Here is a 21814-nt window from a genome sequence, read left to right on the forward strand (position 1 = left end):
ACCCATGTGGTTTGGTGATATTTTTTTCCACTCCATGTGAGTAGGAACAAAGGCAACAGATAGTGGGAGTAATCCAAGGCTGAGGCATGAAAGGGCAAGATTTTAATAGGATAAGAGGGTGAAGCATTCAAGAGAAAAGGACTGTGTATTCATTGAACTGGTTCACCCAGAGATCTCATTGAGGGAAGAGAGTACGGCAAGTAGAGGAGTGACAGCCGGTGGAAAAAAACCGAAAGGGTAAAAGGATTGACGGTCTCCGGATGAAGAACAGGTTTGGAGTGTCGAGGCAGAGGGAGAAGCAAAATGACAACAGATTGTGATCAGATAAGAGAATTTCAGAGTTCACCTGTGGGTGTGGCAAGGTTAAGGGTATGACCATCTCCCTGCACAGCTGTGTAAGGTGGAGGAGGAGATCATGGGAAATGAGTAAGTCCAGGAACTGAGAGGTTTGGGTGTTTGAAGGGGTATCAGTATATATGTTGAAGTCCCCTAATATGAGGGCTAGAGTTGGGAAGGAAAGAAAGACAGTGAGCCAGGCACTAAAACTCATTGAGGAAAGGAGAATGTCCTAGAGGTCAGTAGATAACTAGAATCTTGATTGCATGGTAAATATGTATTGAGTGAACCTCAAAGGAAGAGAGATTAACTCAACCCTGTCATTTAACAGGTGAGGAACTGAGGCCCACAGAGTTAAAATGAGTGTGTGCCCAAGGTGTCACACACCTCAAGTGGCAGAACAAGGATTTGAGCACAGGTACTCTGACTCCAGCCTTTCCACCACGATCTTCAATTATCTGAAACCCAGCCTATCTAATAAGCCCTTCTGAAACCAGCATCTCTTTCAAATTTCTCTTTTAAGGATGTAATCCTTGTGACACAACCCATTTGAAGGCCCTTATATCACGTAGCTCAAATGCTGCCTACCTTAAGCATATTTCTTAGGCAGAGTATAACAGTATTAGTCATCTAGTGATCTGTTTCTCTGCCTACTGAGGTTAAGATCTAGTGAGAGACCTATCCATCAGAAATGACAAATGCTGGAGGGGATGAGGAAAAATAGGTACCCTAATAAACTGTTGGCGGAGTTAGGAACTAGTCTAATCATTCTAGAGAACAATTTGGAACCATGCCCAAAGAGCTATAAAACTGTTCATATCCTCTGATCCAGCAATGCCATTACTACGTCTACATCTCAAACAGATTTTAAAAAGGAAAAGGACCTACATGTACAAAAATGTTTATAGTAGCTCTTTTTGTGGTGCCAAAGAATTGGAAATTGAGGGGATGCCCTTCAGGTGGGTGATGGCTGAACAAGCTGTGTCATATGAGTATGATGGAGTGCTATTGTGCTATAAGAAATGATGGGGGGTGGTTTCAGGAAAAAAAAACACGGAAAGATCAATATGAACAGATGCAAAGAGAAATGAGGAGAACCAGGAGATCATTGCGCTCAGTAATGGCAATGTTATAATGATGTTCAACTGTGAAAGCCTTGGCTCCTCCAAACTATATAATGATCCAAGGCAATTTCAAAGGAATTATGATGTAAAAATGCTGTCCACCTCCAGAGAGAGAGCTGATGAACTCTGAGTATAAACTGAATTATGTTTAAAATAAATAATAAATTTAATTAAAAAAATATCTAGTGAGTGCAATAACATAATTATCCACCAGGTGGCAATCTACTGTAACACCCAGCCTCCTCAAGTTTCTCCCAGACAAGGGTGAAAAGGACAGTATGGCCGCTATTCGCAATTAAAGGCTACTAGGCATGTCTTACTGCCAAGCCTATATTTTGGCTGAAGTGGCAGCACAAAAGAGATCAACTTTTTGGCAGGGTACAAAATTAATATAGAGAATGAAATGGAATATTGTTCCTTTATAAAGGCAGCCTGGAAGAGTGGGTAGAGAGCTGGCTTCCCAGTCAGGAAAATTTAGGTTCAAGTCTTCTCTCTAACATATACGATGTGAATGAATACCATGTGTATGCCAGAGAAGAGGTATTAGACTGACTACCAAACTGAAGGTCTACAGAACCGTGGTACTGACCTCATTGTTATATTCCTGTGAAACCTGGACAGTCTACCACTGCCATGCCAGGAAACAGAATCGCTTTTATTTGAATTGTCTTTGGAAGATTCTGAAGATCACCTGGCAGGATAAGGTACCAGACACTGAGGTCTTTACTTGAACTAAACTTCCAAGTACTCAAACTCTGCCTCAGAGAGTACAACTCTGAAGGGCTGGTCACGTTGTTTGAATGCAAAATGTACACTTGCCAAAAAGACTGTTTTATGGAGAACTCACACAGGGCAAGCATTCACAACTTATCGAAGGTCCAGGAGCTTCTCTGACCTGGAGAGAATTCTGTCACACTTATTACCTCCCACTATACCTCAGTCCCAGTGAATAAACCCCCTTCAGTCACTTTTCTAAAGTGGAATAACCACTAAGACTAAAACTTAACCAAGTCACAAAACTTTTTCTAGACCCACAAGAACTAATTACATATTTCTTAGCAGACAACCTCTTAAACAGAAATGGCTTTTAGAGTCTAATGCTTAGGCTCTTCTCTTAGTGTGCAGCCCAGGAAGAGAGGCAGCTAATGATCCTATACTCAGTCCCCCATTCTCACAAGACCCAATAAAAATACTAAAATATAAATCAAATACTGAACTTTAATTAAGACATAGTACAGTGGGATGCAATAATCTCTTTAAAGTACAAAAATAATTAAAAGATTTATTTTCCTTTTCTATTTGAGTATGCTACAATATCTGTACACTGATATGTAATATTCTGATATTATACACTGTAAATATTATACTGTATTCCTGAGCCTGGGCAACTATACTTTCCTCTATCCCTCATATGATCACAGATATGAACAATGGTTGCCCAATTTGCTACAGTCCTTTTTCTAGAATTTTTCAAATCATTTCACAAGTTACTATCCTTAGTAGTAACAAAACTAAATGGTTCCACTTATGTAAATCTCACTTTGAATTAGTCTCAACATTTTGAAGCCTCAGTATTTCTTTTAAAATGTTTTTTTTTAAAATTTGGAACCTCCTCTTTTTTTTTTTCAAAGGTGTCCCTGAAAAAAAAAGAGACAATAAAAAGTAAAAAAAAAAAAAAGACATTCTGAATTAATCTCTTAGATCTAATCTGATATGGGCTTGCCATCAACAGACCAGCCACTTTAGCAAGAAATACACCTGGGAAACTAAGAAATCAGCTACTGACTGGAAGACAAAACTCATTTCCAACAGCTATGAGTAAGGATTTCACTGTAATCTCTTTCACATAGTCTTAAGAGTTTCCTAACATTCAAATAAGGTTAAGGATTAGAAAAAAGTAACTAAAAATTATATTCAAGTTCTGTCCAGATATGCTCTGGATAGTGCCTTGAATGGTGAGAACTAGTTAATAGTTTTCAAAAATTAGACACATATGATGGAAGAGAAAAGATGCTTCAACGTATAATATACGCGGCTTGATTCTTTAAAATTAAGCTGAATTAGAAGAGCCCATTTATTTTCATGGGTAATCAGAATTGACTCAATATAGCAAAAGCCATAATGATACTAAAATTAAAAGAAGCTGAATGCAAGCCCTATAGAGAGCTGTAGAAACCTGAAGTGAGCACCCTTGTTATCCATCTCCCTGGCAGCCAGCAGTTCTCACTGCTGGCATATTCCCATCCACACTGGAGCCAGGGTAGGAAGATGGGGCTTTGGTGGGAAGTTGGAAATGGAGTGGGTGCTTCCTTCCTACTCCCCCTACTTGATGGAGGGGGCTTAATAGATACCTTCCTCTATTCTGGCTGTCACAAAGAGCTAATTAAGAGCTCCTTTTAAGTCTTGCCTTGTTGGCTTCATCCTACTCATTTCCTTTGAATTTTGGCTCTGGGGTATCAGCCTAGGGGCTGTCCCATCCTGCTTCGTGTTAGCTAAGGAATATGAGGCATGAGAAGTCCTGAAACACTGACGAAACCTCCAGAATTCGTCCATTAATGTATTCTCACTAGAGAGGTCTATACAACCAGCAATCCGGGACTCATATCAAATTGCTACAATAATAAGACTATTTTATATATACATATATGTATATATAGGCATATATATGTATATGCATATATATAAGCATCTTTGAAGCACTACTTTTATGATGTAATATTAGTTCAATGGGATAGCTACAAAATAGTATAAAGACTTGATACGAAGGCATCTTTGTTGTTTAAACTACAGGAGGGTAGAGTAAGGAAATGTGTAAATATTGTTTCCTGAATATTTTTAGAGGTGCTGCACTCAGAGTTAATGCATTAAAGTGCATACTTCTTTAAAAATACATTATTGATCTTTCTCCTCTGTTACACATAGCCACTAGAAATTCAATCCCTTAGAAGAGTGATTTGTATAGAACTAGGTTATCTATCATGTTTGGGCTCAATGAAGGAGCCCACTGTCATTCAAAACTTAACAAAGTCCCTTGTAGGCACTGCTCTTCTAGATACCAGGGATGTTTCATTTATAAAGCTTTCTATGTGAAATCAAGCAGACAACAAAATATGAGTGGCCATAAGATCAGATGATCGAGTGACGGTCACCCTTGAGCATCAATGACCTAGAAGCCAGAAGTTATTGCAGTAAGGAGACAGTACCATGGAACTTTACTGTGGTAGAGATAGAAAGTAGCCCATACTCTTTAAAAGAAGTTTATGTTACACAGAGTGATTGAGTTCTTCGAAAGGCACCAATAAAGTCTAAGGTATTATTGCTATTATGATTACACAAGGGCCATAATGCACACTATGGCACTCTGCTCAGTCAGAAAGCTCAGTCTCAAGTATGTGGTCCACTGATCTTCAGGACAGATGAACACGGGAAGAAAATATCCATAAAGGTAGTATTCATCTTGCTCTCCACATCAAAACTAAACTTCTTTTTTTCTCCCAAGTTGATATCTGGTTCCCTTGAATTTGACCATGATGATCATGATGGCGCCATCTCAGACAGGAACTCTGTTTTCTTTGGCCCACTTCTTCATGATTCGAATTATGTACTCTACCTGGGTATTACCAGTGCTTCTCAGTAGATGCAACACTTCTCGAAGGGTCTCTCTGAAGAAATGATATTTAAGGAAAAAAAGTTTCAGTTTCAACATCCTGCTCCCATATGTGCCACCTTTTCCTCTAGATCCACAAAGTCCTATTTTCACTCTTTCTCTGACTTGGAGAGGTAAAGCAGTACGTGCCTTTTCTGGGGCAGTCACAGTTCAGACAGCAAGATGCAATCTTTACTAGGGCTTCCCAACCTATTTGCACTGCAGATATTATGATCTGTAAGACCCAGTCGTGTAAAATTTACGGAAATGTTGAAGCCAATTCTACAAACCTGAAGCTATTTACTTGGCCTTGTTAATCAAATGGATGGAGTTCTTTTCCTAAACATGACTGTAAAAGCGATATGCCTATTTGGTGGTTTAGCCCAATTTTTCATAAGATGAATAATGACTTTATAAACTTAAACAGAATCGAGGGGTGGATTACGTACTTGGGTTCTCTGCCAGCTAATATCATTTGGAAAATGCCCACACAGGCACCCCGCTTGCCTTCCCAGTATTCAGGGTTGGGATCCAGTCTTTCCAGGACATCAAAGGCTTTGGCTGAATAGTAAAACTGACCCATCTGAACAAAATGCAAACAAAAAGTGTTAAAGAGATAATATGAAAGCCAAAAGTCTGCCTACAAAAAGAGATTTTTTTTGAAAAGGAGGAATTTTATGAATTAGATAGGAAGATAATGACATTTATATGCATCATTCTTCCCTGTCAGAAGCAAAATTCTTTCACGATTACATACATTTTATCAAAAGGAAAAAAAATTAGAATTTTGGCACAGTAAGCACTAGTTTCTAAGATAAAATTTTACTTTCTACCCTGCATGCATGAGGTTGCAATTTTGAAATTCCAAATTTCCAACAGACACTTAATCTGTTAGTCTCCTATTCAAAGAAGTGGTTGCTAAATCAGTATCTTTTTTCCCTCTTTAATCCTCTCCTTAGTGTTCAGCCACAGAAACAGAGTTTTCAAGGCATGGAGTCAATATCATTGTATATACAAAGTAATGGTTATCAACAGTGTATTGCTAAAGTACTCCTCCAACAGTTATCATATGCTGTGGGAATCTTGGAAGCCCTGCACTGATTTTGTTACACTTGGGAACATATGCATAGAAGTTAACTGAAAATCTTCTTGATTCCTCATACTATTTTCTATAGTAGTTGTTTACATTTTTTTTTTCACCAGGACCTAACTCTATTCTCATTTAGGCTTATTTCCAGCAGATGACCTTGACTCTTGCTTTACTGAGAATATTGAAGCCATTTAATTCAAACTTTCTTAACTTCTCTCTTCTGTGTCTCAACATCTTTTTATATCTTTATTTCCTTTATTCCTCCTGCTTCTAAAGAAGGGAAAGCTTTCTTACTTGCCAAGGCTGGCCATTATCCCTATCCCCTCTGGGATGTGGCTCCACAAATCATTCCCACTTTCTCTTAAATCTGTGCTTTCATTGTCTCCACTGGCTTTTTCTCTTCTGCCTCCAAACCTCCCTCATGTTCAATAAAACAAATACTTAGTAAGTAAGCATGCACATGTACAAGGCACTGTGACTGATACTCGAGATACAAGGACAAAAACAAGAGTCCCTGCCTTCAGGTAGCTTCCATTTTCCTGGGGAATGAAATGCCTATACGAAACATGCAACAGAAAAGTAAATACGAGCGAATTTGAGGAGGAAAATAAAGCATTAACAATGAGGGTAATTTGAGAAAGTTTCATGCAGAAGGTAGCACCTGAGGTGAACCTCGGAAGAAAACGAGGATTCTCGGGTGTGAGATTGAGGAGGAAATGCATTCCTGCGATGGCGCACAGACTGTGCCAATACATGGCAGTAGAGATATAATGCTAAGTATGGGGAACAGTTCACAGACCAGCCTGGCTGGAACATGGGGTGCATGAAGGAGAGGAATGTAAAGTAAGGGCAGATTGTGGAGGGCTTTAAATGCCAGGCTAAGGAGTCTGTATTTCATTCTAAAGTCCCATAAGGTTTCTAAGCAGCAAAGTCACAAGGTCAGACCTGTGCCTTTGGAAGATTATTTTGCCAGTTCTTTGGAGGTTAGAATGGAGAGGAGAGAGAGCAGGGAGCTGAATTAGGAGGCTATTAAAATAGTGAAGGCAGCTAACAAGTGCCTAACCCAGGCTGGTTGACAGAGTAGAAAAATACAGAGGGAGAGCTGACAAAACTTGGCAACTGACTAATCATGGGGTGTGAGGGAGAAGAAAGAGTTAAGGATGACTCCAAAGTTCCAGACCCGGCTGACTGGGAACCCCCAGTAACTTTGGAGCCGTAGATATAGTGGGAGAGATGAATTCTATTTGGGACATAATTGAGAGTTTAAGATGCCAACAAAGCATCCTAGAGTTCAGAAGAAATATTAATACTGGATATACAGATTTGGCAATCATCAGTACAGAGATGATGATTGAAGCCATGGTAGCTGAGGAGAGCTAGAAAGAGGACAGAGTCTTGGGTGATATCCATACTCAACAGACTGGAGATGGATTATGATGCAGTGAAGGAGACTCAAAAAGAACGATCTATTTATCATACAGGTTGAAGGAGAAAGCCATGTTATGAAGTCAAAGGAACAGAGGACCCAGAAACAGAGAACAGTCAACATTATCAAAAGCTTCAGAGAAGACAAAGACCTGATTTTAAAAATCACCTAACACTTAACTGAACAGTTAAAAGATTGTTGGTAACTTTGAGGGGCTGTTTCAGTAAAGGAGTGGGATCAGAAGCCAGAATGGTACCAGTTAAGAAGTGAGTGACCTTTCAAGGAGGCGAAAGCCAAGATGTCACATTCTTCTTCCTTTCTATGTTTGTGAATACACAGCCAAAATTTTATTTTTTAAATAGTCATCTAAAAAAAATTACCTTATACTTGGAACAATGCAGTAATATTTATCCCCAATTTTCCCTTCAACTTAACGTGGAGAAAGGAATTCACCTTATAGCAGTCATTAGCAATGAGTTGTAAAAGACTAAAGGACTCCCCTGATGTTTCCATCTTCAGATAGAGCTCCCAGGCTAGTCTTGGTTTCTTATTCATAATGTCTGCAAAAATAAGCACAATTTATGCTTTGAAAAGTATAGAAATCCCTCTTTGTCATACCTCTCATATATGAATATACATAATGTCCCAAAAGTTTTAGTACATTTTAAAGCTATTAAAGTTAAATAGAGATTTTAAGCTGTTAAAGCTTAAAGCGGCACTAAGACTTTTGGGACTATATGCATGCATATGTATGTATTTATATACATGTATGTATATGCATACATATACACAGAGAAAGTAATGCATATTTTATTTCTTTCACTAAAACACAGAATGCCCTATGATATCAGTATTTACCAGTGTTTTCTACTTAAAACGTACTTATAAGTCAGTCTTGAACATAAATTTTTTTTCTTTAAATATGTGTATCCTATTCCTCCAGAGGACAGAAATGCATTTAAGATCTTAAATGATCTACTTTAAATCCACAAATGGCTAGCCACTTATCTATCTCATCATGCAATATGCCTCCACACACACAGCTTCTTCTCTATCATTTACAGATCCCTGGAGGCTATGATCATAGTTTTTGTGTTTGATTACCACTGGTCCCAATCAAACTATAACACTTCCTCAGTTTAACATCCACTTTCTTTAAAAAGCTATTCCTGACTAGGCAGAAGGAAATTTTGGCCAAACTCCACTTTAACAAATGCATTTAGACTAGATTTCTCTAAATGCATAGATCATATTCAGAGCTCTGTAATATATTTAACTACCTTGAGAGGAACTGCTATGTGCTACTAGTCCTGGGATTAATCTGGGCGGTAGCTCAGAGAGGAAGGTGTATCCTCTAAGAGAACTGCTGCAGTTTTCATTTCCTTTATTAATCTGGAACAATTCTTTCATTCTTCTCACCTTTACTCTGCATTTAACTATTTTTTTAAATCGTGTCATTTTCCCTCAGTTTCCATATCCTTACTAAAAGATAATTAAAAGAAAAAAATCTAAAACGTGTTTTGATTCACTGAAGCAAAGATCAATGAAACTGCCTGACGTTACAAGCTTATTTGAACATTCTAACATTCTGGCTGACGGAAAGCAGGATCCATAGGTTCCCACAGTGGGTGATACCACTCCCTGGGGGGGGGGGCACTTGAATGATCCGGGGGGTGGTCGTAGCTTCGGTTGCACTTAGAGGGTGTTGAATAAAAATAAGGGGGCGGTGGAAACATAAGGGAAGAGAAGAAAATTTTGAAAATACATTCTACATGTTTCATCCGGAGTTAAAGTTGTAGTGATTACATTACTTTCCACATAAACAAACAGAATGCAAGTGATAACCAGTCAGTGGTCAAGTCCCTAGACAGGTCTTAACAAGTAAGTGTTGGCAGGTGAGCCTGTTGCACATTGTCAGGAAGTCCAATATGCCTCAGCAGGAATATGAGCGTGTAATGACTTGTTTACAATATGATACTATGTGGTTACATAATGTAATATAGCATCATCAAAATTTCAATGCAGGAAAAAACCCACAAATTTACAGTAAATTATTAAATTTAAGCTGCTTTTTTTTGAAATTATGCAAATTAAAAAAAACTGTTAAAGGGTTAACGAACGTAGATTTCCAGGGGAGCACTGAGTAATTTCTTTTTTTTTTTAAAGGAGGGGTGGGCCAAATAAGTCTGGGAACTTCTGGTCTAAAGAAAAGGTGTGGTGCACTATGGGCCACAAGATTTGTTTTCTAGTACTAGCTCTACAACTTATTGTATGGTCCTGGGAACCACTCCTGACCTTTGTAGTTTCTTCAAGTAGACAACGAGGGATTTGTACTAGACGAAAGGGTCCTTAACCTGGACTTAGTGGTTTCATATGTAATCCTATGCTTCTAACGCATTTAAAAACATGATTCTAGCACGTGTCCATGAGCTTCATCAGGCTGCCAGAGGAGTCCTCGACCCAAAAACTCTCGGATCTCTAAAGTCTCTTCTAGTTGTTATTGTTCAGCCATTTTTTCAGTCGTGTCTGCCTCTTTGTGATCCCCATCTGGGGTTTTCTTGGCAAAGATCCTGGAGTGGTTTGCCATTTCCTTGTTTAGCTCATTTTACAGAAGAGGAAACTGAGGCAAACAGGGTTAAATGACTTGCCCAGGGTCACACATAAGTGTCACACGTAAGTGTCTGAGGCCAGATTTGAACTCATGCCTGACACTCTATCCACTGTGCCACTTAGCTGCCCCTTTCTAGCTGTAGGAATATGATTATAAGTCTTTACCAGTTTAGCTTTATGTGTTTTTTTTCCCCCTTCATTGGCAAATGCTCAGCTTCTTAAGAGTATAATCAGCTTTCAATTACGTTGAGATTATCTCAAATGTAGGTTATGCCATGTCCTAGGAGTCATTCAACTAGCTATCTTCCTTCCCCTATATGATATTAGGGTGTGGTTTCCTCATTTTCCTAAAGTTTCCTTCTCTAGATACTGTGTTTTCTAAAATTTTCACAAGGTTCTATTGGTCTGCCTTCTCTCTTCTTCTTCTGTCTCAGTGTCACTTGGCTAGCTCTGAGAACTCTGAACTAAAGAGGGATAAGAAAAGCAGTGTTTTTTAAACTGGACAATTACTATAGAGAAAATCTCTGATGATCCTTTAATAAAAAGTAACACCTGCTATTTAAAGTCCCAAATTTTATTAGATTTCCTCTTCGGACAGCCCTAATAAAGTACCTTACTTCTTTTTTCACTATAATGATCTGCTTATTTATCAGCTTCTGTTGATGACTGGTGAATGAGCAGGTTGATGATATAGTTAGTAAACATTTCTTTCATCTTATGGCAAACATAGGCAACAGCAGGCTACAGAGTAGCTATTTTTGAGAGATATTTTTCACCTTTTCCAATGGAATTTTCAGGAATCCATTCATTATGGTAAAAATTAGCAATTAACTGCTAGGAATAGTTTAAATCTCATAAGTGCTGAAATGGCAAGATATTACAAATTGAGACTCTAGGCCCTTTGGCAGGACAGGAGGATTCAGTGGCCAACTCTGAAACCTAAAACAGAATAAAGCTTCAATTCAACAAACATTGATCAAGACTGACTATAAGGTGAGATACTAGGTACAGGGACTACGGAGACAAAAAAGAAACAATTCCTTTCCTTAAGGAGTTTATATTCTATTTGGGGTAGTAGAATTTTAGGGCTGGAAGGGTCAAACCACCCCACCACACCCACCCCACCCCACCCCCGCCATTTTGTATATAAATAATTTCAATGAGTTACCCAGGATCACAAAGGAATTAGAAGATATCCTGATTTTCAGGCTATTGCTATTCTCAGTACCTCAAATAAACGTGCTTAAAATTATTCAGTACTTTTGCTAAGAAGATTGGTTTACATGATCACCTGCTCAAATCAACTCAGACTCTAAGTATCACTTGTCAATTGCTTGTTTCAAGAAGTTCAAACTATACAACCAAAGGAAAAACACAACTAGAAGATGGCCAGAGGGATTGTCAGCTGAAAGAGTACATAATATGAGCAAACTGAGCAAGAGGGTCCTGTGTTACATTTAGAAGGCGAAATAACTCACAGCATCGTGCTAACCAACTGAGGTAAATGTAGTCATTTTTCATCTTCTCACTCTGGATCAAAAGGAACACCTGAGAGGAAAAAGCCAGGATGAAAACCAGGATGCATTTTCAACAAAGATAGATATGCCCCCATCAGCCTGCTTTGGTTTGAGATGCTACACTGGTTCCTATCACCAAAATCCAAGAGCTGTTAAGGGAAAGTGACGGCGGAGAGGTGATGAGTTAAATGGTTAGAGGAAGGATTCCCAACTTTCTTTGGTTCCTACACCTGCTGACTTTTAAGAAACCTTTCTACATCCCCTATTCAATAGGATATTATGTGGATATGGACATAAGAAAGAGACAGGACGGCATGGTTTTTTACTAAATACTTCCCATATGACCCTTGACAAGTTTTACACGTTCCCTAGGAGAAAGCAGACCCCATATAACCTAGGTAATCCTGGTTTAGAGTGTGAGAATTAGAGTGCTGAAATTGACCAGAAATATCCTAAAGCTGCCTAGGAAGACAAAAATCAAGACGACAAAAGTAATACCTAACAGTCATGCCTACGATATAATTAAGAAATGTTCCACATAAGTGACTTTTCCCAGATAACTGAAGTAACCCTGTAGTCACCAAACTCTAGTTTAACCATTTTTATGGCAATCTCTCTAACATGTATTCTGTATTCTTTAGCTTCTTAAATAGAGGAAAATGAAAATAATTATCTCTGCTTGATGACTCAAGATTATCATTATGAACCTTTATGATAAAATACATATATATTGTAGTTATGTGATTTATCCTTTTTCATGTTTTTCCCTCTCTCTGCCTGAGCTAACAGGCCATCGGTCATCACTTTTCATAGTTATTGCCTAGTCTCTGATCTAAGCCTGTCCCTTCCTCCAGGTATGCTGAAGCCTAGGAAACCAGTGAATAAAGCTTATTAAGAATTGTATTATAGATATAATTAAATAAGTCCAGGAGAGGTTACAGACATCTCCTACAGGGCTTAGTTGTGACAGCTATTTTCATTTTCTTCTGCAGTAGTAATGGGGTGCTTGGGTGCCTGTGCTTGGACCCTAATTCTAACATCACATTTATCTTTAGCCTCTGCTTGGGTGCCTATGCCTGGATCCCAGTTCCAAAATCACATCCAGTTCTAAAATTACATCTCTCCCTAGCCTCAAAACACTATCCCTAGCAGTTTCTCTCTAGCAAAACAGGACAGCATGCCATAGCAAAATGCTTATCTCTCCTGATACAGTAGACAGCTGAACCTATAGAATTTATTGGGCCAACTCCCTGTATACATGCTAAATTGGCTGTGCACTGGGCCGTAACGATATTTACTACTTACTGACCTTACTGATATGTATCCTAGACATAGTCACATGTATACTCCCTTACATTCATCTTGTCTAACAAGACATTGATGGGAGCAAGCTGGACATTTCCAGTCAGCCCTGACCATAAGTTGACTTAGTAATGTTTCAGACCTAGAACCACACCTCCATGTAGCCCCCCACTTTGGGCTATTTCCCAGTGAACTCTGGCTAAGATATCTGTGCAGTAGATATAAAAATCGCATGTTCATTTAGGAACTGACCACCCCTTAACCACTCCCTAATTGTACCCCAAAACAACTAATTAACATATTTGGCCTATATAAACTTTACCTGCACCCCTGTAAGGTTGCAGGTTCCCTAAGAACTCTTGCCCACTGAAAAGCATAATAAATCCTTGCCACCTTGACTTGAAGAATGCTTGGGTCCATCAATTCATTCCAGATGGCCCCAACCCTCTCTAGTACTCAGGTCCTTGAGGGGTACCCCCATTCAACTACCCTGTCTGGGAACTCCAGTCTTGGGGTTTCTGGACCTCCTCAACCCTCAACAGTAGGGAGTGGCAATGTTTTCAATATCCCAGGGCTAAGTGACTAGTATTTGCCTAATAATATCTTTCTAAAAAATTTGAGAATATAGTGTTCAAAGTGGACTTTTGATTAAATTGTTGAATGTTTCCTTCACGGGAGTACTGCTGAGTTGGTTGGATATATTTTGTAAAATGTGTTGAAGTTCTCCAAGAATAGGTCTTGTCCTACTTCTGAGAAAACAATACATTTTATTTCTCACAGAGAAAACTGGATTGCTCTACCAGCTTCAAAGAATACAAGGCCAATTCTACTGTACCTGCAACCCCATTTTATACAGGGCCTTTCTCCCAGCACCCACATGAAAATAGCCACATTATGAAAGTTATGAAATGATAGTATGCCAAATGAGCATTAATACTTTATCATGACTGTTGATAAGGAAAGTTGCTCAACACTATGAAAATCAGGTAGATAAAACTACTCTTGAAATAAAGTTATAAATTCTTCAGAGGTAGTTCGGTTGCTTTATTCAGAATTCAGTTTAATTGAACATTTTTGATCTACTTCTGAAGGGCTTACAATCCACTGCGTTCATTACGCAAATATGTATATGTTACACAAATATGTATACTATTCCGATTGTAATGAGACTAAGGAAAGATCCAGACAAAGTACTTGAGCAAAATCTGAAAAGTGAAGGATAACTTTTAACTGGGAAGTTAGTAAAGGCTTCATGGAGAAGCCTGCACCTTGAAGGAAGAGAAGATTTCAACAAGTAGAGACAAGAAAGAGATGCTCTATTGGAAAATGCCTCAGGGAATGAATGGGCGGGGGCAGAATGGAGAACAAGTTAGGGAAACTAGTCTAATCCAACTGAAATGCAGAATTATATAGGTATTCAGAACATAGTGCTTTTTTCTTAAACATATATTTTCTTTCTTTTTTTTAAATTCAATTTTATCTTCAGCTTTGAATTTTCTCCCTTTTCCCCTCCTCTCATTGAGAAAGCAAGAAAAACAAAACCCATTACAAATGTGTATAGTTGAGCAAAACAAATCCTCATCAGTAACGTCCAAAACAAAATATGCCTCAATCTACACGAAGTCCATCAATTGTCTCTCTGGTGATGGGTGGCAAATTTCATCAAGAGTTCTCTGGAATTGTGGTTGGCCATTAAAATAATGCTTTTGAAAAGCAGATACCTACCTCCTCACCTTCACTGGTGTTTCCTGTGGCAGCTTTGGCTTGTGCATAATTAAAGTTAAAGGTGTCATCATTGTAGAAATAACTCTAAAAAACAGCCCAAGCACAGATAATTCAGAGCATTATTATGTTAAATGAAGTCTCAGAATAAGTTATAAAAAGTAATAGAAAAAAAGCATATTTATAATTTCATGAAGTACCCTCTGGAGCATTCCTCCAATGATCCAGGCTGGAGAATGAATTACTCTTGATACCCAATTCCCTATTCCCAGTGCTCATCTTGTCATTTTTTTGATACTATTCATTACTCATCTTTCTTATTCTTTTCTTCCCTTTCCTTCTCAATGGCACCACTAGGTCCCCACCACCTCGTACCTGTACTACTCTAACAATCTCACCTAGCTTCTGTCAAGACTCGGCTCAAATCTCACCTTCTGCAGGAGGACTTTCCTACCCCAACCCCTTTGTCTCTCATATCCCTACCCCATCCCCCATCACGCACCCCACCCTCAGTGTAGAAGGTAATCTTTAAGATTACCTTTTATTTACACAGAATATCTTGTATATACAATTTTACGCATGTTATCTCCTCCATTAGAATGTGAGAAACTTGAGGACAGCATGGATAGTGTTTTTGTCTTTCTCTGTATTCCCAGCACTTCGTACAGTGCCTGGCATGTGCTTGTTGATTGATTGATGCTAACTCGTTTTCTTGTTCTAACCTCTCCTCATCTCATCTAACCATCCTACATATTACTTTCACATTAGGTTTCCTAAATACCATTTTCACTATGCTACCTACTCCCCTCCCCTTTACTCAAAAAATCTTCAGTGCTCCTCCACTGCCTACAGGATAATTTTCAGCTCCCTCAACCAGACATTCAAGATCCTTCGCGATTTGGAGAAAATTACTTCTCCACTTCTATCCTTCACCCATTTAGAACTCCATCACATCATCCTTTTAAAACAGAATAACTGACCTATTCATTGCTTCATTCTTGCTTCCAATGCTCTTCCCTTCCTCTGAACTTAGGTAAGGAAGGCTGTCTGCCTTCAAGTCCAGGTCTTCCTAAATATCCTCACCCACAATGAACTCTCTCCTCTGAACATCTGTGATTCTGAATGTCATGCTCTGGCACACTCATGTGCTATATTTTTATTTTTTGAGTCCTAGCTTCCTAATTGGATTGAAAACTCCTTCAGGGTAGTGAACTGCTACATATGTTTCACAACATAGCTCCATGCAGATAGAAGGCATTCGTAAATGTTGTGCTTGAGGACAAGGACAGGATAACTAGGTTATGTGTGTCCTCTAAAAGGCTATTCATTATTTGTGTGGGTGAAAGCTTGAGGCTGTGGAGAGATATATTGATATTCGGAGGTATAAAGATGGGAAATAAAATGAGAGTTTTGTGAACAGGTTGTCAATGTCTCTGAAGCTTCAGGTAACTTAGGGAATTGGGAAGAAGAGAGAAAGGAGAGAATGGAGGGATGCGGGCACAAAATGCTATGTGTTAGTCTGTGAGAAAATATTAAGGGCCGGACACAAAGACCATTTTTACCACTGTTGTCATTTATTGATTTTAAGATAAAGAAAATTTGGTGGGTTTCCATAGTGTGTACTTAATGTGCTGCAGCATGTTTAAGACCTAACAGCAAAAGAACTAGGTCTGAAGTTAGAAAACCTGGGGTGCAAATCTCAGCCTGGATACTATGTGACCAATAACACTGAAAATGGGTTTTATGTCAGAAGCATTCTCTCTATGTCTGTAGCTCAGACTTCTTCCATTGAGAACTACCTGTCCATATTCATTGTGACTACTGGAGAATGGCTGTCTTTCTTATATATTTGAATCATTCTCTGTATATCTTAGATATCAAGCCCTTATTAGAGAAATGTGTTACTGCAAAGATTTCTTCCCAGTTAATTATTTCCAATCAATTTTAAGGGCATTGATTTTGTTTGTGCAAAACTTTTAAATTTTATATAATCAAAATTGTCCATTTTATCTTCTATGATCCTCTCTATCCTTTGCCTGATTATGTTCTCTGCCTCTATCCATAATTACTATAGGTATTTCCTTCCTTGCTCCTCTAATTTGTTTATGATTTAACTTTTTATATTTAGTTCATATATCAATTTGGAGCCTTTTGTTAAATCACGAGTTATTACCCCAAGAGCTGACTTTGGTTTCATTGAACACTATGCTACTATGTTTGTTTGCTTTTGCATACTCTAGTCTAGTCCAGTGGCTACTTTTCTATTTTTTTTAAACCAGTAGCAAATAGTTTTGAAGATTAGTACTTTGTTGTTGCTATTGTTTGTCCTTTGTTTCTGAAGATGACCAAGGACAATATGATGTCAGGGTAAAATGAAGGATGACAGATGATGATTTGTGCATGAATTGGATTTAAGGGCAACTCCAAAAGAAGAGTTCCAAAGATGTTCTGAGCAACTGCAGCACTACTACAATAAGTGTACAGGCTCCCAAAGTGACTCGGTTGAAGGCTAATAGACATTTGGAGGTCCAAATTCTGGCTTGCTAAAAATTAATCTTTTACTCTATCGTCACACCTTATATGTGTGTGTTTGCAGACATATAAGCATATAAGCACATATATTTACATATATACATATTTATGCACAAACATGTAAATTAAATTTTATTTCCTGAGTGAACCTATCAGTAAGATGGTGCCCTGCACAGTTCAGTTCTATTTCTCAGCCCACTGTGAGTTAATAGGTTTGTGTTCTGAAATGCTGATAATTTTGTGCAATTTCTCAAATGTAATCCAACCCTCTCTACTCTTCCTTTTCATTTCCAGGCTCAATTCATTGTCCATTTGGAGAGTTCCTTGGGTTGGATGGATAAATTATGCAGAACTAATAAAAAGACATGGACACAAATCAAAAAGGATAAAAAAGCTACAGAAAGGTTGAGACTTGCAGCAGTGAAGTCCAAAGGTAATTATGAACTGTCCCAGCAGACTCTTTATCCAACTGCTAGATACGTGTTCATTCCCTTAATTCATTCCCTTAGTAATCCCACAAAGTCAATTTATTTGACATGTTTATGGATCTCCCAGGATAATATGTGGCTACAACTCATTATAAAGAAAGAAAACTTCAGGTGATTCAAAAGACAATCAAAAGAAATCTGTTTGGTGGGTGCTGTGGAAGCCATACCCTAAGGCCCAGACCCATTAGGCCTATATCAGGCTAGTTTTTCCTTAACAAGTACTCAAAGAGATATAATTGGTTCAGAGGACTAAGGCTTGGCCACTGGCATAGCTTCCCAATTTTCTGAATATGAAAACATCTGGGCCTGAAGGACTTTAGCTCCTCTTTAGGCTTCTAACCACAGATCAGCAACATTAATATCACTAAGAAGCTGTGCTCAACTGAATTAATGCTTTATCCTCAATTAATATCCTTTCTCTAACTTCCCTAATTCCCTAATAATTCCTTCACCAGCCAATGGCTAAAGCAAAACTCCATTTGTAAATTGTTAGATGGACTTCCTTTCTTCCCTTAGAACAAATTTCCCTTCATTCTGGACTTCTTCCTCTTATATATCTTCCATCTATTTCCTCTCACTGTTAACACTACATCCCCAACTATCTTTTCCAGCACCAGCAATAACTTGTCTCATATCCTTTAACACACTAGCCCTGCTCACTGCCACTTCCATATTCTCATTCTGCTGCCACTGCTCAACAACCATTCCTTGAGCATAGGGATTTTTCATTTTTGGTATCTGTGTCCCCTGCAGACAGTAGAGTGCCAGGCAAAGAATAGACAACAAATGCTTGCTGATTGACATGTAGAAGGAATTCCTGTTATGATATATTTTGGAGTACAATGACCTCTGAGGTATTTTCTAACTCTTGAGATTCTATGAATCAGATATTTTTTAACTGGATACAAAATAAATTCATTAAATTTCAATGGTTCACACTTGCCTCAAGGATTGAATATAAGCTCCTCTAGTTTTTAAAACTCTTCACATTGTAGCTGCAACCTTACTTCTCAAACTTATCATACACATACCATATTATACTTCCCCTTCCTGTTCTCCACAGTCTAGCAAACTGACCTTCTTACTGTTTCTCACATATGACACTCCAGCACTCATTTCTGCATTTTGCACAGACTCTTCCCAGTGTCTGGAATGCACTCCCACTTTACTTTCGTTTCTTGTTTTCTTTGAAATTCTGCTCAAGAGAATCCTCCTATGTGAAACCTTTCTTTATCCTCAAGTTGCTAGTGCTGCCCTCACATAAATTTACCTTGCCTATATTTCATATATGGACTTCACACATTAAAATAGTTTCAACAAATGGTGATGAGGTCCTAGAGTGAGGTAGCATAAATGGAAATGGAAAGGAGACAAATACAAGAGATACTGCAAAATAGAATCACTAAGGGCCTAGCAATTAATTGAATATAAAGGAGAGAGTAATGCTCCAAAATTCCTGGTATGGCAGTATATAGGCATTAATCTAAATAAAAGGTACCAATGAGGCAAGACTATTCTATAAAGATATGACAAAAAGGATCATATGGAGGTCAAAAGTGATTTCTGGAAGCAGAAAAGATTTTCCACCGGTATAAGATTCAAAATATAGTCACTTTTTTGTTGCCTAATAAACTCCTATGTTTTATTTTCTGCTGCAGAAGCTAGGTGGTAAAACTCTGGGAAAGCAGGGAATGTAGAGTAGGAGTCTAGTTAGCCTAGTTCCCTAGTGCTTAAAAAAAAGTCCTGAGGCTCATATTAACCTGTAAACCCCTGCCTCCTAATGCACAATAAGGTAAAGGAGTGTAGCTATCATTCTTATCATGCCTCAATATCCACCCCCATCCCCCACACACTTAAGTCTGCTTTTAGTTCTATTAAGGGGAAACTGTAAGAGATGAAGAACAAAAAAAGAATAGAAGTGATGACCAAATTCTTGAGAATCTCTCATAATAATTAAAATTAATCACATGATTAAAATTCTTAGAGAGAATTTCAAATATAATAGATAAGAAAATGACTAGCTTTGTTGGAAGAGAACTGGACAGGACCAAAGGATTTAGAGCTGGAAAAGATAATCTTTATCCAACCAGTTCAACCTCTTTCTTTATATATGAATCCCTTAAAAAATATCTCCAACATTTTCAGCCCCTGCCAGAACACTAGAGTTGTGTAGAACTAATTACTTACCAAAGCAGCCCATTCTGTTTTGGAATTATAGAAAAAGGCCTTCTAAATTAATTTTAATTAAATATTTATTAACTTTATAGGTTTAAATAGGTCAAATTTATTAAAGACTTTTATTTTTTGTTCTGTATGTAGACATTAAAGTACATTGTAATGTTTATAATATATTCTTATCTACTTTATAAGGTTCAAAGTCAATTTTCATGCTTAATTGTATAGTTGATTTTTAATGTTTAAGTTATTCAAGAGGTATGGCTGACAGGAAGCCAGTAATTAAGGTAAATTTTAATTTTTTCATATTTATCTATAATGTATGTATTACTCCATACACTATGTCTAAATCCACAGTACTTACAGTTTCTGCAATAAAACATGGACAGCACCATGTTCCTGAAACAGCTTAAATTCATTTTACTGATCCATCCTTGTGCTACGGTTGTAATTTTATTTTTATGGTGCACTGTTGGTTATTTCTAGGATTCATATAATACCAAGTCCTTGACAAAGAATGAAACCCCAATATGATATTGTTTCTATAGGAAAAATATGATTCATTTTAAAAGATGGTTTTAGGGACTCATTTTAACTTGTAAAAATTGTAGATTCTATTTACTTATAGACTCATAGAACTAAAAATTAAAAGTGAGGACTGCTTACATTCTTTGAGTCCTTGAGGACTTAGCTGAAATCAATGTAAAGCCTAGCTTTCCTTCAATGTAATGACAGTCTATGTAAAACCAGTTTTCCCTTTACTTCAAATTCCTTTTCTACCACTTAAATGAAAAGAATCACCTACAAGGACGTCTTATCTTCCCCCAGCATTAGCTATAGTATATATACATATATAATACATGTCTATTCTGAAAGGGCTATACTAACCTTGACAGAATTGAGGTAAATCAAGACATCATCAAATTGTCGAAGGAGGAAGAAGCAGGAAGCCATGCATTGTCTCCCTGGTATTGTATCTGCAGTGGAAGACAACAGCATGTAAATTTAAAAGGCAAACATTTCACTTGACCTGAAGCTTAAGTGATTTAATCCAGACATTTTCCCATAATATTCAATCAACCTAATATGTTCAAACTTGGAATTGTCTCATCTTGACCCTCTTCCTCTGGTATCTGATAGCCACAAGACTTTGGCAGATGCCTGCTATGCCTTGAGGTGAGCCTGTGCTATTGTATCTAGTCTCTGTCAACAACGTGTATTAGGAAAGAGGAACAGAAGCAATATATAATCAGCTTTGACCAGTAAACATATAGAAAGAATAGAAACTAGAAGAGAATCCTCTGATCTCATTTTGGATGTGTTTAGTCACTCTCAGTCATGTTCAATTCTTTGTGTCCCCATTTGGGGTTTTCTTGGAGAAAATAATAGAGTGGTTTGCCATTTCCTTCCCTAGCTCAGTTTACAGATGAGGAAACTGAAGCAAACAGGGACTTGCTCAGGGTCACACGGCTACTCAGTGTCTGAGGCCAGATTTGAACTCAGGAATAAGGGTCCTGATTCTAGGCCTGATGCTCTATCCACTGCCCCACTTAGCTCCCATAAGGCTACCACGATTCATTCCAATACAGGCACCTAGAATGTGCAAGGCCCTTTGCTAAGCACTAGGGTTACACACAGTTCCTGTCCTCAAGGAGCTTAAATTCTAGCATAAAATAGTAAGAGCAGGTTAGTGACCTCTGATCCATTCATTTATTTTCTTGGAACCTAGTAATCATTTCAGTGGTAAATACTGTGCTCAGCACAGTTAAGCATCAGGGGGGATACAGTAGTATATAACACAATCGCTATCCCCAAGGAGAATACGGTCTAGCTGGGGAGACAAGAT

At 38.1% G+C, this 21814-nt stretch overlaps 1 protein-coding gene across 1 annotated transcript in view; it reads right to left on the reverse strand.

The window, feature by feature from the left end:
* Positions 1-4270: 4270 nt before the first annotated feature.
* Positions 4271-21814, reverse strand: part of TTC26 (tetratricopeptide repeat domain 26) — a 65183-nt gene continuing 47639 nt past the window's right edge. The window contains exons 13-18 of the mRNA XM_036760105.1: positions 20857-20945; positions 14777-14860; positions 11711-11780; positions 8076-8182; positions 5556-5689; positions 4271-5122 (exon numbers count right to left, since the gene is read on the reverse strand). Coding sequence (XP_036616000.1) covers positions 5011-5122; positions 5556-5689; positions 8076-8182; positions 11711-11780; positions 14777-14860; positions 20857-20945 — 596 coding nt within the window. The 3' untranslated portion in view covers positions 4271-5010. The remainder of the gene's footprint in view (positions 5123-5555; positions 5690-8075; positions 8183-11710; positions 11781-14776; positions 14861-20856; positions 20946-21814) is intronic.

The sequence above is a fragment of the Trichosurus vulpecula genome, chromosome 5, assembly GCF_011100635.1.
Source record: "Trichosurus vulpecula isolate mTriVul1 chromosome 5, mTriVul1.pri, whole genome shotgun sequence".
NCBI classification, from domain to species: domain Eukaryota; kingdom Metazoa; phylum Chordata; class Mammalia; order Diprotodontia; family Phalangeridae; genus Trichosurus; species Trichosurus vulpecula.